Here is a 27,124-nt window from a genome sequence, read left to right as displayed (position 1 = left end):
CCGAACCAGCCACAGTGCCCAGCTCCTGCTGCTGTGTTGTGATGGGTCATCACCCCCACCCCTCAGCCACAGAAAAAGGCGCGTACTTGTTGCTGAGGGAGTGGCCACAGGGGAAACCTGCACTGACCACTGAGTCCTTTTGGCCATCCACTGTCCGAAGCCTGTACTCTGGGTGTGACCTCCTCAGAAAAAGGTTCATCTTTGATGTTTTCAGCTTCTGGGATGGCCCTTCCACCTCCATTTCCTCGACTTTGTCAACCAGGTGAAGTTGGGTACACTTCTTGCAGGTATAGTCATTGTGGAGACTGTTATGTAACCTGAAATCTCACATATCACCTTAGGAGCATTCCACCACCTTAAACATTCTACCAACACTGGACTAAGGATTTACAGACAATAACATACGTTTACCTTTTGTTACCCATTCTTTCTCTCTGAAACTGTTGACTCAGTCTCTTCAACTTCTCAAGTCAAGTTCCACAATCATAAACAAACGATAGCAAATTACTCAGTCTCTTCAACTTCTCAAGTCAAGTTCCACAATCATAAACAAACGATAGCAAATTACTCAACACCCGTAGCCTCTGGCTGTTGAGCCAAAGCCTGACCATTCTAACACTGGCCCACTCCAACAATGGCTCCTCCTCTTGCACGTCGCTGCTTTTTCTTGGCAAAAGTAAAAATTTCTCCCAATGAGCCCTTGTTCTTCTCAAATCTGTCTCTCCCCCCATGCCTCCCCACTACTCCTCCACCCCCACCTTCCTGGCAAGTTACCAGTGGAAGCAGTGAGAAAGGCCGATAGCCGACACCAACAACGCGAAGCAAACTTCTCACTAAACCTTGGTACACGCAACTTATAAACCAGCAGCAAGGCACAGACACACAATCTGTCTATCACTCAGGCAGAGAGAGTGTAACTCTTTCTGTCTCTCTGCCTGTCCCTTGTCTGTCTCTGTCTGTCTCTCCCTCTCTTTCCCCCTCCCCTCTGCATCTTATTGTTTACCTGCACTTGCTCTGTAATTGTGGCTTCTTTCTGCATTCTGTTATAGTTTCCCTGTGTTCTACCCCAGCACATTGTTGTAATGGATTGATCCGTATGTGAACAAAACACACTTCAGGCTTTTCTCACTACCCCCCTTGGTACAGGTGACAAGAATGAACCAACTCCAAATCCAGTTTCGTTGAGCTTCTGAAGTCTGTGACTCGCCTCCCCGTTCCCGGTGGTACCTGGTTTGCGCTGCTCACCTAGCGGGAGTGTTATCGCAGTGGCTAGTGGGGGGGAAGCACTGGATGACTGACTCCCTGCCCTTCCATCTGTCTTGCAGGCAATGATCCCAGGACAAGTGCAGCGGGCGCTCCGGTGCCTCAGGCCCCCCCGGGGGTCCGGGGTGCGGGGATTTCCCAGGAGCGTCGCCACCACTGGGGCAGCGGACCGGGAGATGGAGGAGGAGGAGCGGAGTGCCTACACTGTGGTCGTGGTGGGGGGAGGACATGCTGGTGTGGAAGCAGCAGCAGCGGCGGCCAGGGCGGGCGCTAGGACCCTGCTGATCACCCAGAAAGCAGCGAAGATCGGTACAGGATGGGGCGAGCGGGGGCACTGGAGATGGAGAGGGGGCGAATTTGACAGCGGGCTGGGAGAAGGAGGGGAGAAACGACTCTTGGCTCCAGAGATCCCGGTTTTGGATTCATGTGCCAAGAACGGAGGGAAGAGAGAGTTGGGGAGGGGTGAGAGATACAGCAGAGGAAAGAGGATTTGGAGAGGTGAGAAGGAGGGAGAAGGAGAGTGCGGGAGGGTGGGGAGTAGAGGAGGGAAGAGTGAGCCAAGCTCTGGATAAATGACTCTCACCCCCCGCCTGTCTGTTGCCCCCACCAGGTGAGATGTCCTGCAACCCATCGTTTGGTGGGGTGGGGAAAGGGCACCTCATGCGCGAGGTGGACGCACTGGACGGCCTCTGCGCGAGGATCTGCGACCGAGCCGGGATCCACTTCCACGTCCTGAACCGCCGCAAGGGACCGGCTGTGTGGGGGCTGCGAGCTCAGGTGGACCGAGACCTCTACAAGAGGCACATTCAGGTGGGAGTCCCCCATCGCCATCCGATCACACACTCCCGGGGTCAGGCACAGTGAATCTCCCTCCACACCGTCCGATCACACACTCCCGGGATCAGACACAGTGAATCTCCCCTGTCGTCATCCGATCACACACTCCCGGGGTCAGACACAGAGTGAAACTCCCTCCACACCGTCCCATCACACACTCCCGGGGTCAGACACAGAGTGAATCTCCCTCCACACCGTCCCATCACACACTCCCGGGGTCAGACACAGAGTGAATCTCCCTCCACACCGTCCCATCACACACTCCCGGGGTCAGACACAGAGTGAATCTCCCTCCACACCGTCCCATCACACACTCCCGGGGTCAGACACAGAAGGCTGCTTCTCGCCTTCTGGTTGCATTTCAGTCCCACCCTATTCATATATGGTCATCCAGTAAGGAGGGGGGCACAGAGGGATGAGGATGTCCTTGTCAACTTGCTCCTGGGGCTGGCGAAAATTGCCATTCGTGGCTCCTGGAAAAGGGTGGCAGGAGGTTCTCTCCGGGCGGACTGCCTGGCTATGTTTAGGGGGTATGTTCGTGCCCGGGTAAACATTGAAAAGGAATATGCACAGTCCACGGCGACCGTAGAGGTGTTCCGGGACCGTTGGGCTCCGCAGGGTGTAAATGCCATCATTGATGAGGATGGCAATATATTGGTTTAAATGTATTGTCTGTTTGCAGTGCAGTAAATATGTTAGTCACTGGTTTTGTAAATATTGTATAGCACTGACATTTGTAATAAAGAATTTTGTTCAAAAAAAAATGGGTCAGACATAGAGTGAAACTCCCTCCACACCGTCCAATCACACACTCCCAGGGTCAGACAAAGAGTGAAACTCCCTCCGTACCATCCCATCACATACTCCCGGGGTCAGACACAGAGTGAAGTTCCCTCCACACCGTCCCATCACACTCTCCTGGGGTCAGACACACAGTGTAACTCCCTCCACACCGTCCCGTCACACACTCCAGGGGTGAGACGCAGAGTGAAACTCCCTCCACACCGTCCCATCACACACTCCAGGGGTCAGACGCAGAGTGAAACTCCCTCCACGCCGTCCCATCACACACTCCAGGGGTCAGACATAGAATGAAGTTCCCCCTCCACACCATCCCATCACACACTCCAGGGGTCAGACACAGAGTGAAGCTCCCTCCACACCGTCCCATCACACACTCTCGGGGTCAGACACAGAGTGAAGCTCCCTCCACACTGTCCCATCACACACTCCCGGGGTCAGACACACTGAATCTCCTTCCACACCGTCCCATCCCACACTCCCGGGATCAGACACAGAGTGAAATTCCATCCACACCGTCCCATCACACACTCCCGGCGTCAGACACAGAGAGAACTTCCCTCCACACCGTCCCATCACACACTCCCGGGGTCATACACGAGTGAATCTCCCTCCACACCGTCCCATCACACACTCCTGGGGTCAGACACAGAGCGAAGCTCCCTCCACACCATCCCATCACACACTCCCGGGGTCAGACACAGAGTGAATCTTCCTTCACACCGTCTCATCACACACTCCCGGGGTCAGACACAGAGTGAAATTCCCTCCACACTGTCCCATCACACACTCCCGGGGTCATACACGAGTGAATCTCCCTCCACACCGTCCCATCACGCACTCCCAGGGTCAGACACAGAGTGAAGTTCCCTCCACACCGTCCCATCACACTCTCCTGGGGTCAGACATAGAGTGAACCTCCCTCCATACCGTCCCATCACACACTCCCGGGGTCAGACACAGAGTGAAGCTCCCACGACACCGTCCCATCACACACTCCTGGGATCAGACACAGAGTGATGCTCCCTCCACACCGTCAAATCACACACTCCAGGAGTCAGACACAGCGTGAAGCTCCCTGCACACCGTCCCATCACACACTCCAGGGGTCAGACGCAGGGTGAAACTCCCTCCACACCGTCCCGTCACACACTCCCGGGGTCAGACACACAGTGACTCTCCCTCCCCACCGTCCCATCACACACTCCAGGGGTCAGACACAGAGTGAATCTCCCTCCACACCGTCCCATCACACACTCCCGGTATCAGACACAGAGTGAAGTTCCCTCCACACCGTCCCGTCACACACTCCTGGGATCAGACACAGAGTGATGCTCCCTCCACACCGTCCCATCACACACTCCTGGAGTCAGACACAGCATGAAGCTCCCTGCACACCGTCCCATCACACACTCCCGGGCTCAGACACACAGTGAAGTTCCATCCACACCGTCCCATCACACACTCCTGGGATCAGACACAGAGTGAAGCTCCCTCCACACCGTCCCATCACACACTCCCAGGGTCAGACACAGAGTGAAGTTCCTTCCACACCGTCCCATCACACGCTCCTGGGGTCAGACACAGAGTGAAGCTCGCTCCACACCGTCCCATCACACACTCCCAGGGTCAGACACAGAGTGAACTTCCCTCCACACCGTCCCATCACACACACCCGGGGTCATACACGAGTGAATCTCCCTCCACACCGTCCCATCACACACTTCCGGGGTCAGACACAGAGTGAAGCTCCCTCCACACCGTCCCATCACACTCTCCTGGGGTCAGACATAGAGTGAACCTCCCTCCATACCGTCCCATCACACACTCCCGGGGTCAGACACAGAGTGAAGCTCCCTCCACACCGTCCCATCACACACTCCCGGGGTCAGGCGCAGAGTGAATCTCCCTGCACGCCGTCCCATCACACACTCCTGGGGTCAGAAACAGAGTGAAATTCCCTCCACTCTGTCCCATCACACACTCCCGGGGTCAGACACAGAGTGAAACACCCTCCACACCGTCCCATCACACACTCCCGGGGTCAGACGCAGGGTGAAACTCCCTCCACACCGTCCCATCACACACTCCCGGGGTCAGATGCAGAGTGAATCTCCCTCCGCACCGTCCCATCACACACTCCAGGGGTCAGACACAGAGTGAAACACCCTCCATACCGTCCCATCACACACTCCCGGGGTCAGACACAGAGTGAATCTCCCTCCACACCGTCCCATCGCACACACTCTCGGTGTCAGACACAGAGTGAATCTCCCTCCACACCGTCCCATCACACACTCCCGATGTCAGACACAGAGTGAATCTCCCTCCACACCGTCCCATTACACACTCTTGGGGTCAGACACAGAGTGAATCTCCCTCCACACCGTCCCATCCCACACTCCCGGGATCAGACACAGAGTGAAATTCCATCCACACCGTCCCATCACACACTCCCGGCGTCAGACACAGAGAGAACTTCCCTCCACACCGTCCCATCACACACTCCCGGGGTCATACACGAGTGAATCTCCCTCCACACCGTCCCATCACACACTCCCGGGGTCAGACACAGAGTGAATCTCCCTCCGCACCGTCCCATCACACACTCCAGGTGTCAGACACGGAGTGAAACACCCTCCATACCGTCCCATCACACACTCCCGGGGTCAGACACAGAGTGAATCTCCCTCCACACCGTCCCATCACACACATTCTCGGTGTCAGACACAGAGTGATGCTCCCTCCACACCGTCCCATCACACACTCCCGAGGTCAGACACAGAGTGAATCTCCCTCCACACCGTCCCATTACACACTCTTGGGGTCAGACACAGAGTGAATCTCCCTCCACACCGTCCCATCCCACACTCCCGGGATCAGACACAGAGAGAACTTCCCTCCACACCGTCCCATCACACACACCCGGGGTCAGACACAGAGTGAAGTTCCCTCCACACCGTCCCATCACACACTCCCGGGGTCAGACGCAGAGTGAATCTCCCTCCGCACCGTCCCATCACACACTCCAGGGGTCAGACACAGAGTGAAACACCCTCCATACCGTCCCATCACACACTCCCGGGGTCAGACACAGAGTGAATCTCCCTCCCCACCGTCCCATCACACACTCCAGGGGTCAGACACAGAGTGAAACACCCTCCACACCGTCCCATCACACACTCCCGGGATCAGACACAGAGTGAAGATCCCTCCACACCGTCCCATCACACACTCCCGGAGTCAGACACACAGTGAAGTTCCATCCACACCGTCACATCACACACTCCGGGGAACAGACACAGAGTGAAGCTCCCTCCACACCTCTCATCACACACTCCAGGGGTCAGACACAGAGTGAAACTCCCTCCACACCGTCCCATCACACACTCCTGGGGTCAGACGCAGAGTGAAGCTCCCTCCACACCGTCGGATCAGACACTCCCGGGGTCAGGCACAGAGTGAAACTCCCTCCACACCGTCTCATCACACACTCCAGGGGTCAGACACAGAGTGAAACTCCCTCCATACCGTCCCATCACACACTCCCGGATCAGACACAGAGTGAAGTTCCCTCCACACCGTCCCATCACACACTCCCGGGGTCAGACACAGAGTGAATCTCCCTCCACGCCGTACCATCACACGCTCCCGGGGTCAGACACAGAGTGAAGTTCCCTCCATTCTGTCCCATCACACACTCCCGGGGTCAGACACAGAGTGAACTTCCCTCCACACCGTCCCATCACACACACCCTGGGTCATACACGAGTGAATCTCCCTCCACACCGTCCCATCACACACTCCCGGGATCAGACACAGAGTGAAGTTCCCTCCACACCGTCCCATCACACTCTCCTGGGGTCAGACAGAGAGTGAAACTCCCTCCACAACGTCCCATCACACACTCCAGGGGTCAGACGCAGGGTGAAACTCCCTCCACACCGTCCCGTCACACACTCCCGGGGTCAGACACAGAGTGAATCTCCCTCCGCACCGTCCCATCACACACTCCCGGGGTCAGACACAGAGTGAATCTCCCTCCGCACCGTCCCATCACACAATCCCGGGATCAGACACAGAGTAAAGCTCCCTCCACACCGTCCCATCGCACTGTCCCGGGGTCAGACATAGAATGAAGTTCCCCCGCCACACCATCCCATCACACACTCCAGGGGTCAGACACAGAGTGAATCTCCCTCCACACCGTCCCATCACACAGTCCCGGGGTCAGACATAGAATGAAGTGCCCCCTCCACACCATCCCATCACACACTCCAGGGGTCATACACAGAGTGAAACTCCCTCCATACCGTCCCATCACACACTCCCGGGATCAGGCACAGAGTGAATCTCCCTACACGCCGTCCCATCACACACTCCCGGGGTCAGACACAGAGTGAATCTCCCTCCACACCGTCGCATCACATACTCCCGGGGTCAGACACAGAGTGCTGCTCCCTCCACACCGTTCTATCGCACTCTCCCGGGATCAGACATAGAATGAAGTTCCCCCGCCACACCATCCCATCACACACTCCAGGGGTCAGACACAGAGTGAAACTCCCTCCATACCGTCCCATCACACACTCCCGGGGTCAGACACAGAGTGAAGTTCCCTCCACACCGTCCCATCACACTCTCCTGGGGTCAGACACAGAGTGAAACACCCTCCACAACGTCCCATCACACACTCCCGGGGTCAGACGCAGGGTGAAACTCCCTCCACACCGTCCCATCACACACTCCCGGGGTCAGATGCAGAGTGAATCTCCCTCCGCACCGTCCCATCACACACTCCAGGGGTCAGACACAGAGTGAAACACCCTCCATACCGTCCCATCACACACTCCCGGGGTCAGACACAGAGTGAATCTCCCTCCACACCGTCCCATCGCACACACTCTCGGTGTCAGACACAGAGTGATGCTCCCTCCACACCGTCCCATCACACACTCCCGATGTCAGACACAGAGTGAATCTCCCTCCACACCGTCCCATTACACACTCTTGGGGTCAGACACAGAGTGAATCTCCCTCCACACCGTCCCATCCCACACTCCCGGGATCAGACACAGAGTGAAATTCCATCCACACCGTCCCATCACACACTCCCGGCGTCAGACACAGAGAGAACTTCCCTCCACACCGTCCCATCACACACTCCCGGGGTCATACACGAGTGAATCTCCCTCCACACCGTCCCATCACACACTCCCGGGGTCAGACACAGAGTGAATCTCCCTCCGCACCGTCCCATCACACACTCCAGGTGTCAGACACGAAGTGAAACACCCTCCATACCGTCCCATCACACACTCCCGGGGTCAGACACAGAGTGAATCTCCCTCCACACCGTCCCATCACACACACTCTCGGTGTCAGACACAGAGTGATGCTCCCTCCACACCGTCCCATCACACACTCCCGATATCAGACACAGAGTGAATCTCCCTCCACACCGTCCCATTACACACTCTTGGGGTCAGACACAGAGTGAATCTCCCTCCACACCGTCCCATCCCACACTCCCGGGATCAGACACAGAGTGAAATTCCCTCCACACCGTCCCATCACACACTCCCGGCGTCAGACACAGAGAGAACTTCCCTCCACACCGTCCCATCACACACACCCGGGGTCAGACACAGAGTGAAGTTCCCTCCACACCGTCCCATCACAGACTCCCGGGGTCAGACGCAGAGTGAAACTCCCTCCGCACCGTCCCATCACACACTCCAGGGGTCAGACACAGAGTGAAACACCCTCCATACCGTCCCATCACACACTCCCGGGGTCAGACACAGAGTGAATCTCCCTCCCCACCGTCCCATCACACACTCCAGGGGTCAGACACAGAGTGAAACACTCTCCACACCGTCCCATCACACACTCCCGGGATCAGACACAGAGTGAAGATCCCTCCACACCGTCCCATCACACACTGCCGGAGTCAGACACACAGTGAAGTTCCATCCACACCGTCCCATCACACACTCCGGGGAACAGACACAGAGTGAAGCTCCCTCCACACCTCTCATCACACACTCCAGGGGTCAGACACAGACTGAAACTCCCTCCACATCGTCCTATCACACACTCCTGGGGTCAGACGCAGAGTGAAGCTCCCTCCACACCGTCTCATCACACACTCCAGGGGTCAGACACAGAGTGAAACTCCCTCCATACCGTCCCATCACACACTCCCGGGATCAGACCCAGAGTGAAGTTCCCTCCACACCGTCCCATCACACACTCCCGGGGTCAGACACAGAGTGAATCTCCCTCCACGCCGTACCATCACACGCTCCAGGGGTCAGACACAGAGTGAAGTTCCCTCCATTCTGTCCCATCACACACTCCCGGGGTCAGACACAGAGTGAACTTCCCTCCACACCGTCCCATCACACACACCCGGGGTCATACACGAGTGAATCTCCCTCCACACCGTCCCATCACACACTCCCGGGATCAGACACAGAGTGAAGTTCCCTCCACACCGTCCCATCACACTCTCCTGGGGTCAGACAGAGAGTGAAACTCCCTCCACAACGTCCCATCACACACTCCAGGGGTCAGACGCAGGGTGAAACTCCCTCCACACCGTCCCGTCACACACTCCCGGGGTCAGACACAGAGTGAATCTCCCTCCGCACCGTCCCATCACACACTCCCGGGGTCAGACACAGAGTGAATCTCCCTCCGCACCGTCCCATCACACAATCCCGGGATCAGACACAGAGTAAAACTCCCTCCACACCGTCCCATCGCACTGTCCCGGGGTCAGACATAGAATGAAGTTCCCCCGCCACACCATCCCATCACACACTCCAGGGGTCAGACACAGAGTGAATCTCCCTCCACACCGTCCCATCACACAGTCCCGGGGTCAGACATAGAATGAAGTTCCCCCGCCACACCATCCCATCACACACTCCAGGGGTCAGACACAGAGTGAATCTCCCTCCATACCATCCCATCACACACTCCAGGGGTCATACACAGAGTGAAACTCCCTCCATACCGTCCCATCACACACTCCCAGGATCAGATACAGAGTGAAGCTCCCTCCACACCGTCCCATCACACACTCCCGGTATCAGACACAGAGTGAAGCTCCCTCCACACCGTCCCATCACACACTCCCAGGGTCAGACACAGAGTGAAGTTCCTTCCACACCGTCCCATCACACGCTCCTGGGGTCAGACACAGAGTGAAGCTCGCTCCACACCGTCCCATCACACACTCCCAGGGTCAGACACAGAGTGAAGTTCCTTCCACACCGTCCCATCACACACTCCTGGGGTCAGGCATAGAATGAAGTGCCCCCTCCACACCATCCCATCACACACTCCAGGGGTCAGACACAGAGTGAAACTCCCTCCATACCGTCCGATCACACACTCCCAGGATCAGACACAGAGTGATGCTCCATCCACACCGTCCCATCACACACTTCTGGTGTCAGACACAGAGTGAAGCTCCCTCCACACCGTCGCATCACACACTCCCGGGGTCAGACACAGAGTGATGCTCCCTCCACACTGTCCCATCACACACTCCCGGGGTCAGGCACAGAGTGAAGCTCCCTCCGCACCGTCCCATCACACACTCCAGGGGTCAGACACAGAGTGAATCTCCCTCCACACCGTCGCATCACACACTCCAGGGGTCAGACACAGAGTGAAACTCCCTCCAGACCGTCCCATCACACACTCTCGGTGTCAGACACAGAGTGATGCTCCCTCCACACCGTCCCATCACACACTCCCTGGGTCAGACACAGAGTGAATCTCCCTCCATACCGTCCCATAACACACTCTTGGGGTCAGACACAGAGTGAATCTCCCTCCACACCGTCCCATCCCACACTCCCGGGATCAGACACAGAGTGAAATTCCCTCCACACGGTCCCATCACACACTCCAGGGGTCAGACACAGAGTCTCCCTCCACGCCGTACCATCACACTCTCCAGGGGTCAAACGCAGAGTGAAACTCCCTCCACGCCGTCCCATCAACACTGCCGGGGTCAGGCACAGAGTGAATCTCCCTACACGCCGTCCCGTCACACACTCCCGGGGTCAGACACAGAGTGAATCTCCCTCCACACCGTCGCATCACACACTCCCGGGGTCAGACACAGAGTGATGCTCCCTCCACACTGTCCCATCACACACTCCCGGGGTCATACACGAGTGAATCTCCCTCCACACCGTCCCATCACGCACTCCCGGGGTCAGACACAGAGTGAAGTTCCCTGCACACCGTCCCATCACACACTCCCGGGGTCAGACACAGAGTGAAGCTCCCTCCACACCGTCCCATCACACTCTCCTGGGGTCAGACATAGAGTGAACCTCCCTCCATACCGTCCCATCACACACTCCCGGGGTCAGACACAGAGTGAAGCTCCCTCCACACCGTCCCATCACACACTCCCGGGGTCAGATGCAGAGTGAATCTCCCTCCGCACCGTCCCATCACACACTCCAGGGGTCAGACGCAGTGTTAAACTCCCTCCACACCGTCCCGTCACACACTCCCGGGGTCAGACACACAGTGACTCTCCCTCCCCACCGTCCCATCACACACTCCAGGGGTCAGACACACAGTGAATCTCCCTCCACACCGTCCCATCACACACTCCCGGTATCAGACACAGAGTGAAGTTCCCTCCACACCGTCCCATCACACACTCCCGGGCTCAGACACACAGTGAAGTTCCATCCACACCGTCCCATCACACTCTCCTGGGGTCAGACATAGAGTGAACCTCCCTCCATACCGTCCCATCACACACTCCCGGGGTCAGACACAGAGTGAAGCTCCCTCCACACCGTCCCATCACACACTCCCGGGGTCAGGCGCAGAGTGAATCTCCCTGCACGCCGTCCCATCACGCACTCCTGGAGTCAGAAACAGAGTGAAATTCCCTCCACTCTGTCCCATCACACACTCCCGGGGTCAGACACAGAGTGAAACACCCTCCACAACGTCCCATCACACACTCCCGGGGTCAGACGCAGGGTGAAACTCCCTCCACACCGTCCCATCACACACTCCCGGGGTCAGACACAGAGTGAACCTCCCTCCATCCCGTCCCATCACACACTCCCGGGATCAGACACAGAGTGAAGCTCCCTCCACACCGTCCCATCACACACTCCAGGGGTCAGGCACAGAGTGAATCTCCCTACACGCCGTCCCATCGCACACACTCTCGGTGTCAGACACAGAGTGATGCTCCCTCCACACCGTCCCATCACACACTCCTGGGGTCAGACGCAGAGTGAAGCTCCCTCCACACCGTCGGATCAGACACTCCCGGGGTCAGGCACAGAGCGAAACTCCCTCCACACCGTCTCATCACACACTCCAGGGGTCAGACACAGAGTGAAACTCCCTCCATACCGTCCCATCACACACTCCCGGATCAGACACAGAGTGAAGTTCCCTCCACACCGTCCCATCACACACTCCCGGGGTCAGACACAGAGTGAATCTCCCTCCACGCCGTACCATCACACGCTCCAGGGGTCAGACACAGAGTGAAGTTCCCTCCATTCTGTCCCATCACACACTCCCGGGGTCAGACACAGAGTGAACTTCCCTCCACACCGTCCCATCACACACACCCTGGGTCATACACGAGTGAATCTCCCTCCACACCGTCCCATCACACACTCCCGGGATCAGACACAGAGTGAAGTTCCCTCCACACCGTCCCATCACACTCTCCTGGGGTCAGACAGAGAGTGAAACTCCCTCCACAACGTCCCATCACACACTCCAGGGGTCAGACGCAGGGTGAAACTCCCTCCACACCGTCCCGTCACACACTCCCGGGGTCAGACACAGAGTGAATCTCCCTCCGCACCGTCCCATCACACACTCCCGGGGTCAGACACAGAGTGAATCTCCCTCCGCACCGTCCCATCACACAATCCCGGGATCAGACACAGAGTAAAGCTCCCTCCACACCGTCCCATCGCACTGTCCCGGGGTCAGACATAGAATGAAGTTCCCCCGCCACACCATCCCATCACACACTCCAGGGGTCAGACACAGAGTGAATCTCCCTCCACACCGTCCCATCACACAGTCCCGGGGTCAGACATAGAATGAAGTGCCCCCTCCACACCATCCCATCACACACTCCAGGGGTCATACACAGAGTGAAACTCCCTCCATACCGTCCCATCACACACTCCCGGGGTCAGGCACAGAGTGAATCTCCCTACACGCCGTCCCATCACACACTCCCGGGGTCAGACACAGCGTGAATCTCCCTCCACACCGTCGCATCACATACTCCCGGGGTCAGACACAGAGTGCTGCTCCCTCCACACCGTTCTATCGCACTCTCCCGGGATCAGAAATAGAATGAAGTTCCCCCGCCACACCATCCCATCACACACTCCAGGGGTCAGACACAGAGTGAAACTCCCTCCATACCGTCCCATCACACACTCCTGGGGTCAGACGCAGAGTGAAGCTCTCTCCACACCGTCCCATCACACACTCCCGGGGTCAGGCACAGAGTGAAGCTCCCTCCACACCGTCCCATCACATCGTCCCGGGGTCAGGCACAGAGTGAAACTCCTTCCACACCGTCCCATCACACACTCCCGGGGTCAGACACAGAGTGAAGTTCCCTCCACACCGTCCCATCACACTCTCCTGGGGTCAGACACAGAGTGAAACACCCTCCACAACGTCCCATCACACACTCCCGGGGTCAGACGCAGGGTGAAACTCCCTCCACACCGTCCCATCACACACTCCAGGGGTCAGACACAGAGTGAAACACCCTCCATACCGTCCCATCACACACTCCCGGGGTCAGACACAGAGTGAATCTCCCTCCACACCGTCCCATCGCACACACTCTCGGTGTCAGACACAGAGTGATGCTCCCTCCACACCGTCCCATCACACACTCCCGATGTCAGACACAGAGTGAATCTCCCTCCACACCGTCCCATCACACACTCTTGGGGTCAGACACAGTGTGAATCTCCCTCCACACCGTCCCATCCCACACTCCCGGGATCAGACACAGAGTGAAATTCCATCCACACCGTCCCATCACACACTCCCGGCGTCAGACACAGAGAGAACTTCCCTCCACACCGTCCCATCACACACTCCCGGGGTCATACACGAGTGAATCTCCCTCCACACCGTCCCATCACACACTCCCGGGGTCAGACACAGAGTGAATCTCCCTCCGCACCATCCCATCACACACTCCAGGTGTCAGACACGGAGTGAAACACCCTCCATACCGTCCCATCACACACTCCCGGGGTCAGACACAGAGTGAATCTCCCTCCACACCGTCCCATCACACACACTCTCGGTGTCAGACACAGAGTGATGCTCCCTCCACACCGTCCCATCACACACTCCCGATATCAGACACAGAGTGAATCTCCCTCCACACCGTCCCATTACACACTCTTGGGGTCAGACACAGAGTGAATCTCCCTCCACACCGTCCCATCCCACACTCCCGGGATCAGACACAGAGTGAAATTCCCTCCACACCGTCCCATCACACACTCCCGGCGTCAGACACAGAGAGAACTTCCCTCCACACCGTCCCATCACACACACCCGGGGTCAGACACAGAGTGAAGTTCCCTCCACACCGTCCCATCACACACTCCCGGGGTCAGACGCAGAGTGAAACTCCCTCCGCACCGTCCCATCACACACTCCAGGGGTCAGACACAGAGTGAAACACCCTCCATACCGTCCCATCACACACTCCCGGGGTCAGACACAGAGTGAATCTCCCTCCCCACCGTCCCATCACACACTCCAGGGGTCAGACACAGAGTGAAACACTCTCCACACCGTCCCATCACACACTCCCGGGATCAGACACAGAGTGAAGATCCCTCCACACCGTCCCATCACACACTGCCGGAGTCAGACACACAGTGAAGTTCCATCCACACCGTCCCATCACACACTCCGGGGAACAGACAGAGAGTGAAGCTCCCTCCACACCTCTCATCACACACTCCAGGGGTCAGACACAGAGTGAAACTCCCTCCACATCGTCCTATCACACACTCCTGGGGTCAGACGCAGAGTGAAGCTCCCTCCACACCGTCTCATCACACACTCCAGGGGTCAGACACAGAGTGAAACTCCCTCCATACCGTCCCATCACACACTCCGGGGAACAGACACAGAGTGAAGCTCCCTCCACACCTCTCATCACACACTCCAGGGGTCAGACACAGAGTGAAACTCCCTCCACATCGTCCTATCACACACTCCTGGGGTCAGACGCAGAGTGAAGCTCCCTCCACACCGTCTCATCACACACTCCAGGGGTCAGACACAGAGTGAAACTCCCTCCATACCGTCCCATCACACACTCCCGGGATCAGACCCAGAGTGAAGTTCCCTCCACACCGTCCCATCACACACTCCCGGGGTCAGACACAGAGTGAATCTCCCTCCACGCCGTACCATCACACGCTCCAGGGGTCAGACACAGAGTGAAGTTCCCTCCATTCTGTCCCATCACACACTCCCGGGATCAGACACAGAGTGAAGTTCCCTCCACACCGTCCCATCACACTCTCCTGGGGTCAGACACAGAGTGAAACTCCCTCCACAACGTCCCATCACACACTCCAGGGGTCAGACGCAGGGTGAAACTCCCTCCACACCGTCCCGTCACACACTCCCGGGGTCAGACACAGAGTGAATCTCCCTCCGCACCGTCCCATCACACACTCCCGGGGTCAGACACAGAGTGAATCTCCCTCCGCACCGTCCCATCACACAATCCCGGGATCAGACACAGAGTAAAGCTCCCTCCACACCGTCCCATCGCACTGTCCCGGGGTCAGACATAGAATGAAGTTCCCCCGCCACACCATCCCATCACACACTCCAGGGGTCAGACACAGAGTGAATCTCCCTCCACACCGTCCCATCACACAGTCCCGGGGTCAGACATAGAATGAAGTTCCCCCGCCACACCATCCCATCACACACTCCAGGGGTCAGACACAGAGTGAATCTCCCTCCATACCATACCATCACACACTCCAGGGGTCAGACACAGAGTGAAACTCCCTCCATACCGTCCCATCACACACTCCCAGGATCAGATACAGAGTGAAGCTCCCTCCACACCGTCCCATCACACACTCCCGATATCAGACACAGAGTGAAGCTCCCTCCACACCGTCCCATCACACACTCCCAGGGTCAGACACAGAGTGAAGTTCCTTCCACACCGTCCCATCACACACTCCCGGGGTCAGACACAGAGTGAAGCTCCCTCCACACCGTCCCATCACACACTCCCAGGGTCAGACACAGAGTGAAGTTCCTTCCACACTGTCCCATCACACACTCCTGGGGTCAGGCATAGAATGAAGTGCCCCCTCCACACCATCCCATCACACACTCCAGGGGTCAGACACAGAGTGAAACTCCCTCCATACCGTCCGATCACACACTCCCAGGATCAGACACAGAATGATGCTCCATCCACACCGTCCCATCACACACTTCTGGTGTCAGACACAGAGTGAAGCTCCCTCCACACCGTCCCATCACACACTCCTGGGGTCAGATGCAGAGTGAAGCTCTCTCCACACCGTCCCATCACACACTCCCGGGGTCAGGCACAGAGTGAAGCTCCCTCCACACCGTCCCATCACACACTCCCGGGGTCAGACACAGAGTGAAACTCCTTCCACACCGTCCCATCACACACTCCAGGGGTCAGACACAGAGTGAATCTCCCTCCACACCGTCGCATCACACACTCCAGGGGTCAGACACAGAGTGAAACTCCCTCCAGACCGTCCCATCACACACTCTCGGTGTCAGACACAGAGTGATGCTCCCTCCACACCGTCCCATCACACACTCCCTGGGTCAGACACAGAGTGAATCTCCCTCCATACCGTCCCATAACACACTCTTGGGGTCAGACACAGAGTGAATCTCCCTCCACACCGTCCCATCCCACACTCCCGGGATCAGACACAGAGTGAAATTCCCTCCACACGGTCCCATCACACACTCCAGGGGTCAGACACAGAGTCTCCCTCCACGCCGTACCATCACACTCTCCAGGGGTCAAACGCAGAGTGAAACTCCCTCCACGCCGTCCCATCAACACTGCCGGGGTCAGGCACGGAGTGAATCTCCCTACACGCCGTCCCATCACACACTCCCGGGGTCAGACACAGAGTGAATCTCCCTCCACACCGTCGCATCACACACTCCCGGGGTCAGACACAGAGTGATGCTCCCTCCACACTGTCCCATCACACACTCCCGGGGTCATACACGAGTGAATCTCCCTCCACACCGTCCCATCACGCACTCCCGGGGTCAGACACAGAGTGAAGTTCCCTGCACACCGTCCCATCACACACTCCCGGGGTCAGACACAGAGTGAAGCTCCCTCCACACCGTCCCATCACACTCTCCTGGGGTCAGACATAGAGTGAACCTCCCTCCATACCGTCCCATCACACACTCCCGGGGTCAGACACAGAGTGAAGCTCCCTCCACACCGTCCCATCACACACTCCCGGGGTCAGATGCAGAGTGAATCTCCCTCCGCACCGTCCCATCACACACTCCAGGGGTCAGACGCAGGGTTAAACTCCCTCCACACCGTCCCGTCACACACTCCCGGGGTCAGACACACAGTGACTCTCCCTCCCCACCGTCCCATCACACACTCCAGGGGTCAGACACACAGTGAATCTCCCTCCACACAGTCCCGTCACACACTCCCGGTATCAGACACATAGTGTAATTCCATCCACACCGCGCCATTACACACTCCCGGGCTCAGACACACAGTGAAGTTCCATCCACACCGTCCCATCACTCTCTCCTGGGGTCAGACATAGAGTGAACCTCCCTCCATACCGTCCCATCACACACTCCCGGGGTCAGACACAGAGTGAAGCTCCCTCCACACCGTCCCATCACACACTCCCGGGGTCAGGCGCAGAGTGAATCTCCCTGCACGCCGTCCCATCACGCACTCCTGGAGTCAGAAACAGAGTGAAATTCCCTCCACTCTGTCCCATCACACACTCCCGGGGTCAGACACAGAGTGAAACACCCTCCACAACGTCCCATCACACACTCCCGGGATCAGACACAGAGTGAAGCTCCCTCCACACCGTCCCATCACACACTCCAGGGGTCAGGCACAGAGTGAATCTCCCTACACGCCGTCCCATCACACACTCCCGGGGTCAGACACAGAGTGAATCTCCCTCCACACCGTCGCATCACACACTCCCGGGGTCAGACACAGAGTGATGCTCCCTCCACACCGTTCTATCGCACTCTCCCGGGATCAGACATAGAGTGAAGTTCCCCCGCCACACCATCCCATCACACACTCCAGGGGTCAGACACAGAGTGAAACTCCCTCCATACCGTCCCATCACACACTCCCGGGATCAGACACAGAGTGAAGCTCCCTCCACACCGTCCCATCACACACTCTCGGTGTCAGACACAGAGTGAATCTCCCTCCACACTGTCCCATCACACACTCCCGGGGTCAGACACAGAGTGAATCTCCCTCCGCACTGTCCCAACACACACTCCAGTGGTCAGACACAGAGTGAAGTACCCTCCACACCGTCCCATCGCACTCTCCCGGGGTCAGACATAGAATGATGTTCCCCTGCCACACCATCCCATCACACACTCCAGGGGTCAGGCACAGAGTGAAACTCCCTCCATACCGTCCCATCACACACTCCCGGGATCAGACACAGAATGAAGCTCCCTCCACACCGTCCCATCACACACTCCCGGGATCAGACACAGAGTAAAGCTCCCTCCACACCGTCCCATCACACACTCTCGGTGTCAGACGCAGAGTGAATCTCCCTCCACACTGTCCCATCACACACTCCCGGGGTCAGACCCACAGTGAATCTCCCTCCGCTCCGTCCCATCACACACTCCCGGGGTCACACACAGAGTGAATCTCCCTCCGCACTGTCCCATCACACACTCCAGGGGTCAGACACAGAGTGAAGTACCATCCACACCGTCCCATCGCACTCTCCCGGGGTCAGACATAGAATGAAGTTCCCCCGCCACACCATCCCATCACACACTCCAGGAGTCAGACACAGAGTGAAACTCCCTCCGCACCGACCCAACACACACTCCCGGGATCAGACACAGAGTGAAGTTCCCTCCACACCGTCCCATCGCACACTCCCGGGATCAGGCACAGAGTGATGCTCCCTCCACACCGTCCCATCACACACTTCCGGGGTCAGACACAGAGTGAATCTTGCCTCCACACCGTCCCATCACACACTCCCGGGGTCAGACACAGAGTGAATCTCCTTCCACACCGTCCCATCACACACTCCCGGGGTCAGACACAGAGTGAAACTCCCTCCACACCGTCCCATCACACACTCCCAGGGTCAGACACAGAGTGAAACTCCCTCCACACCGTCCTATCACACACTCCCGGGGTCAGACACAGAGTGAAGCTCCCTCCACACCGTCCCATCACACACTCCCGGGGTCAGACACAGAGTGAAGCTCCCTCCACAGCGTCCCATCACACACTCCCGGGGTCAGACATAGAATGATGTTCCCCCGCCACACCATCCCATCACACACTTCCGGGGTCAGACACAGAGTGAATCTCCCTCCGCACTGTCCCATCACACACTCCCGGGGTCAGACACACAGTGAATCTCCCTCCGCTCCGTCCCATCACACACTCCCGGGGTCAGACACAGAGTGAATCTCCCTCCGCACTGTCCGATCACACACTCCAGGGGTCAGACACAGAGTGAAGTACCCTCCACACCGTCCCATCGCACTCTCCCGGGGTCAGACATAGAATGAAGTTCCCCCGCCACACCATCCCATCACACACTCCAGGAGTCAGACACAGAGTGAAACTCCCTCCACACCGACCCAACACACACTCCCGGGATCAGACACAGAGTGAAGTTCCCTCCACACCGTCCCATCGCACACTCCCGGGATCAGGCACAGAGTGATGCTCCCTCCACACCGTCCCATCACACACTTCCGGGGTCAGACACAGAGTGAATCTGCCTCCACACCGTCCCATCACACACTCCCGGGGTCAGACACAGAGTGAAGTTCTCCCCGCTCCATTTTCTCTCCATCATTCTCAGGAGGAATTGGCCAGTATTCCGGGGCTGCAGGTAAGAGAGGGCTCCATCGAGGATCTGCTGATCTCAGAACCCGACGCTACGAGACCAGGAAAGTGGCGAGTACGAGGAGTTCGGCTCGGTGAGTTTGGAGAGACGAGGGCGAGAGGGAATGAGAGGAGGGGTTGGTTGAAAAAGGTCTGAGTGGATAGGCAGAGGGTGGAGGGAAGGTACCAGAGGTGGAAATGTAGGAAAAGAAGGAGGGAAGAAGCAAGGTTGGGGTGTTGTGAGGAGGGAGGGAAAGAGGAAGAGGTGGAAAGAGGTACTTGAGTTTGTGAGGGAGTAGGAGTCAAAAGTTCTGTTTCCTACCCATGCATCGTCACCTGCCTTCCCCCATCCTCACTTCCCTCTCTCCTCCCTCCCCCTCCACCCTCACCTCTCCCCGTCATGTCAATCTCACCCTCGCTATCCTCACCTACCTTCCTCCATCCTCCCTTCCTTCTTTCCCTCCATCCTTACTACCCTCCCCCTCCTCCCTCACCTCCTTCCCCTCCCTCCATCCTGACCTCCTTCACCCCATCTCCCCTCCCTCCCTCCATACTCACCTCTCCCTACCATCCTCCCTTCCTTCCCCTGCTCCCCTCCCACCGCTCTCAGTCTCTGCTCTCTCCTGCAGCGGATGGGTCATCCGTCCTGTCTCCGTGCGTTGCTCTGGCCACTGGCACCTTCTTGCGGGCGGAGATCTTCCTGGGTCAGGAGCGGCGCCCGGCTGGCCGGCTGGGGGACAGGCCGTCGATTGGTTTGGCTCAGACGCTGAAACAGCTCGGCTTCCGTCTGGGCCGGCTGAAGACGGGTAGGGAGCCCGGCGCGGCGTTTGTACATGTGTCTGACCCCATCTGTGTGTGTGTACGTGTCGCAGTGTGTGAGCGGGTACATCTGCTCAGGTGTGTGTGTGTCTCTCGCTGAGAGAGTGTGTACCTGCATGTGTATCTGGGCTTGTTCTCCCTGTATTTATCTGTTTGCCCAAAGTACATTTATTTTCAAAGTATCTATACTATATACAACATCGAAATTCATCACCGTACCCACCGCTGCAAAACAAAGAAACCGTGTAGAGCCCATCTGACACCCAGTCACACTCAGAACGAAAGCTGACGAAAATGAATCCACAGCCACCAACCGGTTCATCGCAGTAGCCGGTGCAGGAGCCGCTGCCTCAGTTCAGTGCAAAGACGAGTAAATCTTGTGCAGCAGCGAGCTGACACCAGCCTATCCTTTGCCTCTGGCCCCAACGCCTGACCTTTCAATTTGGCTCGGTGCTTAAAGCAGCCACACTTCGTCTCATTCCTTGCTCTGAGGCCGGAGCCTGCTGCCTTGACTTGGCCTGTACCTGCCATGCCCCAACCCTACTGCACCTCCCAGGGTCTATACAACGAGGCGTGTTTTCAATGTGAACTTCCCACCTCACCCCTACCCTTCCCCCCACCCTTCACCCCCTCACCCCTTCTCCCACCCTCCTCCCCTCACTCGCTGCCCCCCCTCTCTCTGTTTCCCACCCTGCCATTTCTTCCTCTCACCCAACCATGCCTGAGTCGACTGACCGGATGTTTACGCCTGACAGGGACGCCCCCTCGGATACAGCGGGACACAGTAAATCTTGGGGTGTTGGAGACCCACAGGGGGGACAGCCGACCCATCCCCTTCAGCTTCCTCAACACCAGCGTGACCATTCAGGTGGGCGATGGGGGAAAAGAACTGAGAGGAAGAGGGACATGGAGAGGGGGGAGGGAGAGGTGGAACAGAGGGAGGGAAGGAGAGGTGAAACGGAGATGGGGTGGGAGAGGTGGAATGGAGGGGGGAGGGGGAATGGAGAGGGAAGACAAGGATGGGATACGAGGGAGGGATAGGATTGGATGCAAGGAGGGAGGGGGCTGAGGATGGAGGGAGAGTGAGGGGATGGGAGAGAAGGTGCGATGATGGGGAGAGTAGTAATGGTGAAGAGAGAGGGGTACCTGGTTGGGGAAATGTGGACGGAAAGATGGGAGTGGGTGGGATGAGGAGAGACAGGCGGAGTGTGTGAGGGTGAGGAGGGAGAGAGGATGTGCAGGTGTGAAGGCAAGGTGGGAGATGGGGGAGCAGATGGGGGATGAGGAGGGGAGAGGCAGAGTGAGAGAGGGTGGAGGATTGAAGAGGGATGGTCAGAGAGGAGTACAGTACTCAATAACTCTCTCCCCCCCCCCAACATTTTCTCCAGCCAGATGAGCAGCTACCCTGTTACCTCACCCACACGGGTCCTGAGGCTGAGCGCCTCGTCAGAGAGAATCTGCACCTCAACCCTCACGTCCAGGAGACCACCCGCGGACCTCGGTAATCAGAGCAGATCCCTGCCCCCCACCCGCCTCTTCGCCACACACCCCCTTCTTGTCTTCACCACGCGGCCTCTCTCTCCCGCTCCCCCAAAGCGGCAACTCCCCCTTCACACTTTCTCTACCACCCCCCTCTGTCTGTGTGCGTTTGCAAGTGTTTGTGTGTCAGAGTGTGTCTGTGTGACTCTGACTGTGTGTGTTTGTGGGTGTCTTTGTGACTGTGACTCTGTGTTGGTGTGTCTGTGTGTGTGTGTCTCTGTGTGTGTCTATGTGACTGTGTGTGTGTTTGTGAGTGTTTCTGTGTCTCTGTGACTGTGACTCTGTGTTTGTGTGTCTGTGTGACTGACTCTGACAATGTTTGTGTGTGTGTGTCTCTGTGTGTGTCTATGTGACTGTGTGTGTGTTTGTGAGTGTTTGTGTGTCTGTGTGACTGTGACTGTGTGTCTGTGTGTGTGTGTCTCTGTGTGTGTCTGTGTGACTGTGTGTGTTTGTGAGTGTTTGTGTGTCTGTGTGACTGTGACTCTGTGTGTCTGTGTGTGTGTGTCTCTGTGTGTGTCTGTGTGACTGTGTGTGTGTTTGTGAGTGTTTGTGTGTCTGTGTGACTGTGACTCTGTGTGTCTGTGTGTGTGTGTGTCTCTGTGTGTGTCTATGTGACTGTGTGTGTGTTTGTGAGTGTTTGTGTGTCTGTGTGACTCTGACTGTGTGTGTGTTTGCGGAATCCGCCTCACCCTCCCTGCTCACTTCGACTTCCCAGTCTTTCACCCCCTACTCTTCCTTCCTGTATCCCCCATCTTCCCTCACCCCACTTCCTCTGTTCCCCCCCTCCCCAACCCTCTCTCCGTTCGTAACTCTCAGCTCACCCCCACCCCAGGTACTGCCCCTCCCTGGAGGCCAAGGTGCTCCGTTTCTCCGGCCGCTGCCACCAGGTGTGGCTGGAGCCTGAAGGTCTGTGCTCGGACGTCCTGTACCCCCAGGGTCTGTCCACCACCCTCCCCCCTGTCCTGCAGCAGCAGCTGGTCAACTCCATTCCCGGCCTGGAGACGGCCGAAATCCTGCAGCCTGGTGAGTAAGGAACAGGGTGACCGACTGGTGGGGAGAGGGGATGAGACAGAGGGTTAGGAGGGCAGAAGAGGGGAGGGACAGGAAAGACAGGGGAGGTGGGTGGGAGGAAGGAAGTGGGAGAATAGGAGAGCAAGTGGGGAGAGAAAACAAAGGAGGAGAAGTGAGGAGGGAGGGAGGGGGAAGGACTTGAGGATAGGTAAGGATTGGGATGATGAAAGTTGTGGAGATGGCAGGGAAAGAAAGAAGAAGTTTGAGGGAGAGTGGGAAGGGAGGGGAGGGGGGAAGAGGACAGTGAAGAGAATTGGGAGGTGTGGCGAGGGGAAGGGAAGAGGAGGTGACAGTGGTGAAGGAAAAGATTAGGTGACAGAAGAGAAGATGGAGGGGTGAGGAGGTGGGGGTAGAGCTCATTGGTTTATAAGGAGTGGAAGTTTTACTTTTCCCTTCTTCCCTCTATTCCCTGCCCTCTCTTTAATCCCCCTCTCAACCCCCATCTCCCAACCTGCCATCAATCCTTCTCCCGCACCCCCTTGCAAACCCTTTCAAACCCCATTCTCCTCTCCCCCTCTTTCCCCCTCCCCTCCCCTTCCCCCTCCCCCTCCTTCCTTTCCCCTTCCCACTCCTTCCCCCTGCCCTTCCCACTCCTTCCTTTCCCCACCCCTCCCTCCTTTCCCCTCCCCTCCCCCTCTTCACCTTCCCCCTCCCCTCTTCCCCTTCCTCGCCATCCCCGTCAAACCCCATTCTCCCCTCTCCCTCCATCCTCCCCCCTTCCTTCTCCTCCCCATCTCTTTCCCCTCCCCCTCCCCACTCTCTTCTCTTCCCCCCCTCACACTGCCCCCTTCTCTGTCTGCCCACAGGGTACGGGGTACAGTATGACTATGTGGACCCCCGACAGTTGACCCCCTGGTTGGAGACCCAGGCGGTTCAGGGTCTCTTCCTGGCGGGACAGATTAATGGGACCACTGGCTACGAGGAGGCAGCTGCTCAGGTAATCTGACAACTCCCTCCCCACCCCCGGGGGTTCCATCTGTCCCTGAACCCTCAGTTACCCTTGGCGGACCCTCCCTCCCTTCCCCGACTCCCTCACAGGTGGCGGGATCGGGCTGTGCCTCTCCAAGGACAGTGCGCACTCCCCCTTCCCTTTTATCCCCACGTTTTCCTACTCTGCCGCTCTTTGGAGAGTCTTCCCTCCTCGTCACCGACTGTGTCCTGCTCGGGGAAACTTTGCATGGCCCCCCCGGGGCCGCTTCTCCCCTCCCCATTACTGACAGTGGGATCGGACTGTGTTCTTTACCTGTGGTGGTCCACCCTCACCAAACCCCACCGCTCACCATCTGTGGGATTGGTCTGTGTTCCAGACCACAGCACCCACCACTTCACGTGGATGGGAGGGGGGAACCTGGCGGTGAGGCGGGAAATGCTGGTGTTAGCGGTGGGAATGTGGATGCAGAATTTATTAGTGCACCAGTTCACAGCTCTCTCCATCTCCCACCTTTCCCCACCTCCTCTCTACCCCTCCTTCCACCTGCTCCTGTCTTCCTCTCTCCCCCCCATTCCTTCCCACTCTCTGTCCCCACATCTCCCCCAAACTCCAGGGGCTGATCGCAGGCATTAACGCCGCCCTCCGTGGGCGGGGGTCTAGCCCGTTCGTAGTGGGACGGACCGAGGGGTACGTTGGGGTGCTGATCGACGACCTGACCACGCTGGGCACCAATGAACCCTACCGCATGTTCAGTGGGCGGGTGGAGTTCCGGCTCGGGCTGCGGCCAGACAACGCGGACCAGAGGCTGACCGCCAGGGGTAGGGATGTACCAAGGGAAAGGAGGAGCGGAGGGTAGGGCAAGGGATGACGGAGGGAGTGGGAGGATGGAGGGGTAGACGGTGTGAATTGGGGAGAGGGTAAGAGGATGAAGGGGAATGGGTATGGTCGAAGATGGGAGGAATGTACAAAAAGGGAGGAGAACGAGGGAGAGGAAATCGTGATGGCATGGGGAGAGGGAAGGGAAGAGTGGAGGGTGTTGGGGGGGAGAGAGGTAGGAGGGTGTGGATTGGGGAGTGGGAGGGTTAGCGAAGGGTCTATTGGGAGTGAGTGGGCAACCCTTTCCTTGTCATAGTCTGTTCACTGAGGTTCCCTGATTCATTCCCTCTGTCACTGGCTCCACCCCTTTAATGATTCCAAACCATCTTTGGCCAACGCCTTCGACTCCAAACCTTCCAACGCACGCACAGCAGTCTGTGTGTCACCCCATACTGGCTCTGCCCATCTCTATATCCAGCCCCTTTCTAACTCTGCCCCTCTATATCCAGCCCCTCATTGGCTCTGCCCCTCTGTGTACCCCACCCCTCCCGACTCTGCCCCTCTCTTTATCCGGCCCCTCGCTGGCTCTGCCCCTCTGTATACCCTACCCCTCCTGACTCTGCCCCTCTATATCCGGCCCCTCCCTGGCTCTGCCCCCTGTATACCTGCACCTCCACTCTGTCCGCCACAACAGACAGGATCTCCCGGTAGCCACCCACTTCAACTCTGCTTCCCACTCCCATTCAGATATGTCCATACATGGCCTCCTCTACTGCCATGATGAGGCTAAACTCAGGTTGGAGGAGCAACACCTCATATACCGTCTAAGTAGTCTCCAGCCCCTTGGTATGAACATAGAATTCTCCAACTTCCGGTAATTCTCTCCCCTTCCCTTCCTCTATCCCTATTTCACATCACCTCCCTCATAGTTCCGCCACCTTCTACTACTGCACGTTGTTCTCCCACCAATCACCTCCCTGCTTCCCCTCCCCCACCCCTTTATCTTAAAAATTACTGTTTTTTTCAACTACCAGCATTCTTCAAACCCTCCCCAAAGTTCTTCCTTCAGTCCTGATGAAGGGTTTCGGCCCGAAACGTCGACTAATCTTTTCAACTGATGCTGACTGACCTGCTGAGTTCCTCCAGCGCATTGTGAGTGTTCCCCTGTATACCAAACCTCTCTCTGGCTCTGCCCCTCTGCACACCCCCCCCCAGATCTGCGCCCCCTGTATATCCCACCCATCTCTGACCCTGCCTCCCACTCCGCCCCTCTGACTCCACTCCTTCCGAGGTACGTGCAGCGGGTCCGCGGCTCCCTCTCTGACTCCTGCTTGCAGTCACTGGCTCTGCCTCCTCTGACCTATTCTGTTGTGTCAGGTTACGCGGAGGCGGGCTGTGTGTCCCGGAAGCGGCAGCAGGAGGCTCTGCGTGTCAGTCAGGCCCTCGAGCACGGATTGGCTACCCTCAAGTCCGTCTGTTACTCAGGCACCCAATGGCTACGCCTCCTGCCGGAGACAAAGGTCAGCCCAGAGCGCAGTGACCGGCCCAGGTCAGTGGGATGCAGACAACGTTCCCTCTAATTTATTTACAGCTGCACAGACCAACTATTACTCTGAGCCAGATCTTTTTACACTTAAATTTTCTTTTGTAATATGCATATCAGACAAACACAAACCACAGCTCACAACTCAAGTAAACGATGTTAGGCAGTCAAAACAACTGGCAGGCGCAATGGCAAAAGCAAAATGTTTGACCTAGATGGCATTGGCGTTCAGCAGGCCAGCAGTTCATTAACAATGAGCTACCGACTTCCATTCTGTGTT

The 27,124-nt window shown here is 57.4% G+C and overlaps 1 protein-coding gene across 2 annotated transcripts in view; it reads left to right on the top strand.

Annotated features, from left to right (window-relative positions):
• mto1 (mitochondrial tRNA translation optimization 1) overlaps window positions 1-27,124 on the top strand; it is a 44,897-nt gene that overhangs the window by 15,101 nt on the left and 2,672 nt on the right. The window contains exons 2-11 of one of the 2 annotated variants that reach the window (XM_063062993.1): window positions 1,326-1,572; window positions 1,874-2,073; window positions 20,103-20,220; window positions 20,755-20,931; window positions 21,700-21,812; window positions 22,333-22,445; window positions 23,316-23,506; window positions 24,361-24,491; window positions 25,099-25,303; window positions 26,679-26,850. In XM_063062993.1, the coding sequence (XP_062919063.1) occupies window positions 1,329-1,572; window positions 1,874-2,073; window positions 20,103-20,220; window positions 20,755-20,931; window positions 21,700-21,812; window positions 22,333-22,445; window positions 23,316-23,506; window positions 24,361-24,491; window positions 25,099-25,303; window positions 26,679-26,850 (1,664 nt within the window). In that variant the 5' untranslated portion in view covers window positions 1,326-1,328. The remainder of the gene's footprint in view (window positions 1-1,325; window positions 1,573-1,873; window positions 2,074-20,102; window positions 20,221-20,754; window positions 20,932-21,699; window positions 21,813-22,332; window positions 22,446-23,315; window positions 23,507-24,360; window positions 24,492-25,098; window positions 25,304-26,678; window positions 26,851-27,124) is intronic. The other variant, XM_063062994.1, reaches the window with a different exon arrangement.

Source organism: Mobula hypostoma, chromosome 11, assembly GCF_963921235.1.
Source record: "Mobula hypostoma chromosome 11, sMobHyp1.1, whole genome shotgun sequence".
NCBI lineage: Eukaryota > Metazoa > Chordata > Chondrichthyes > Myliobatiformes > Myliobatidae > Mobula > Mobula hypostoma.
This window is presented reverse-complemented; position numbering and strand designations above follow the sequence as displayed.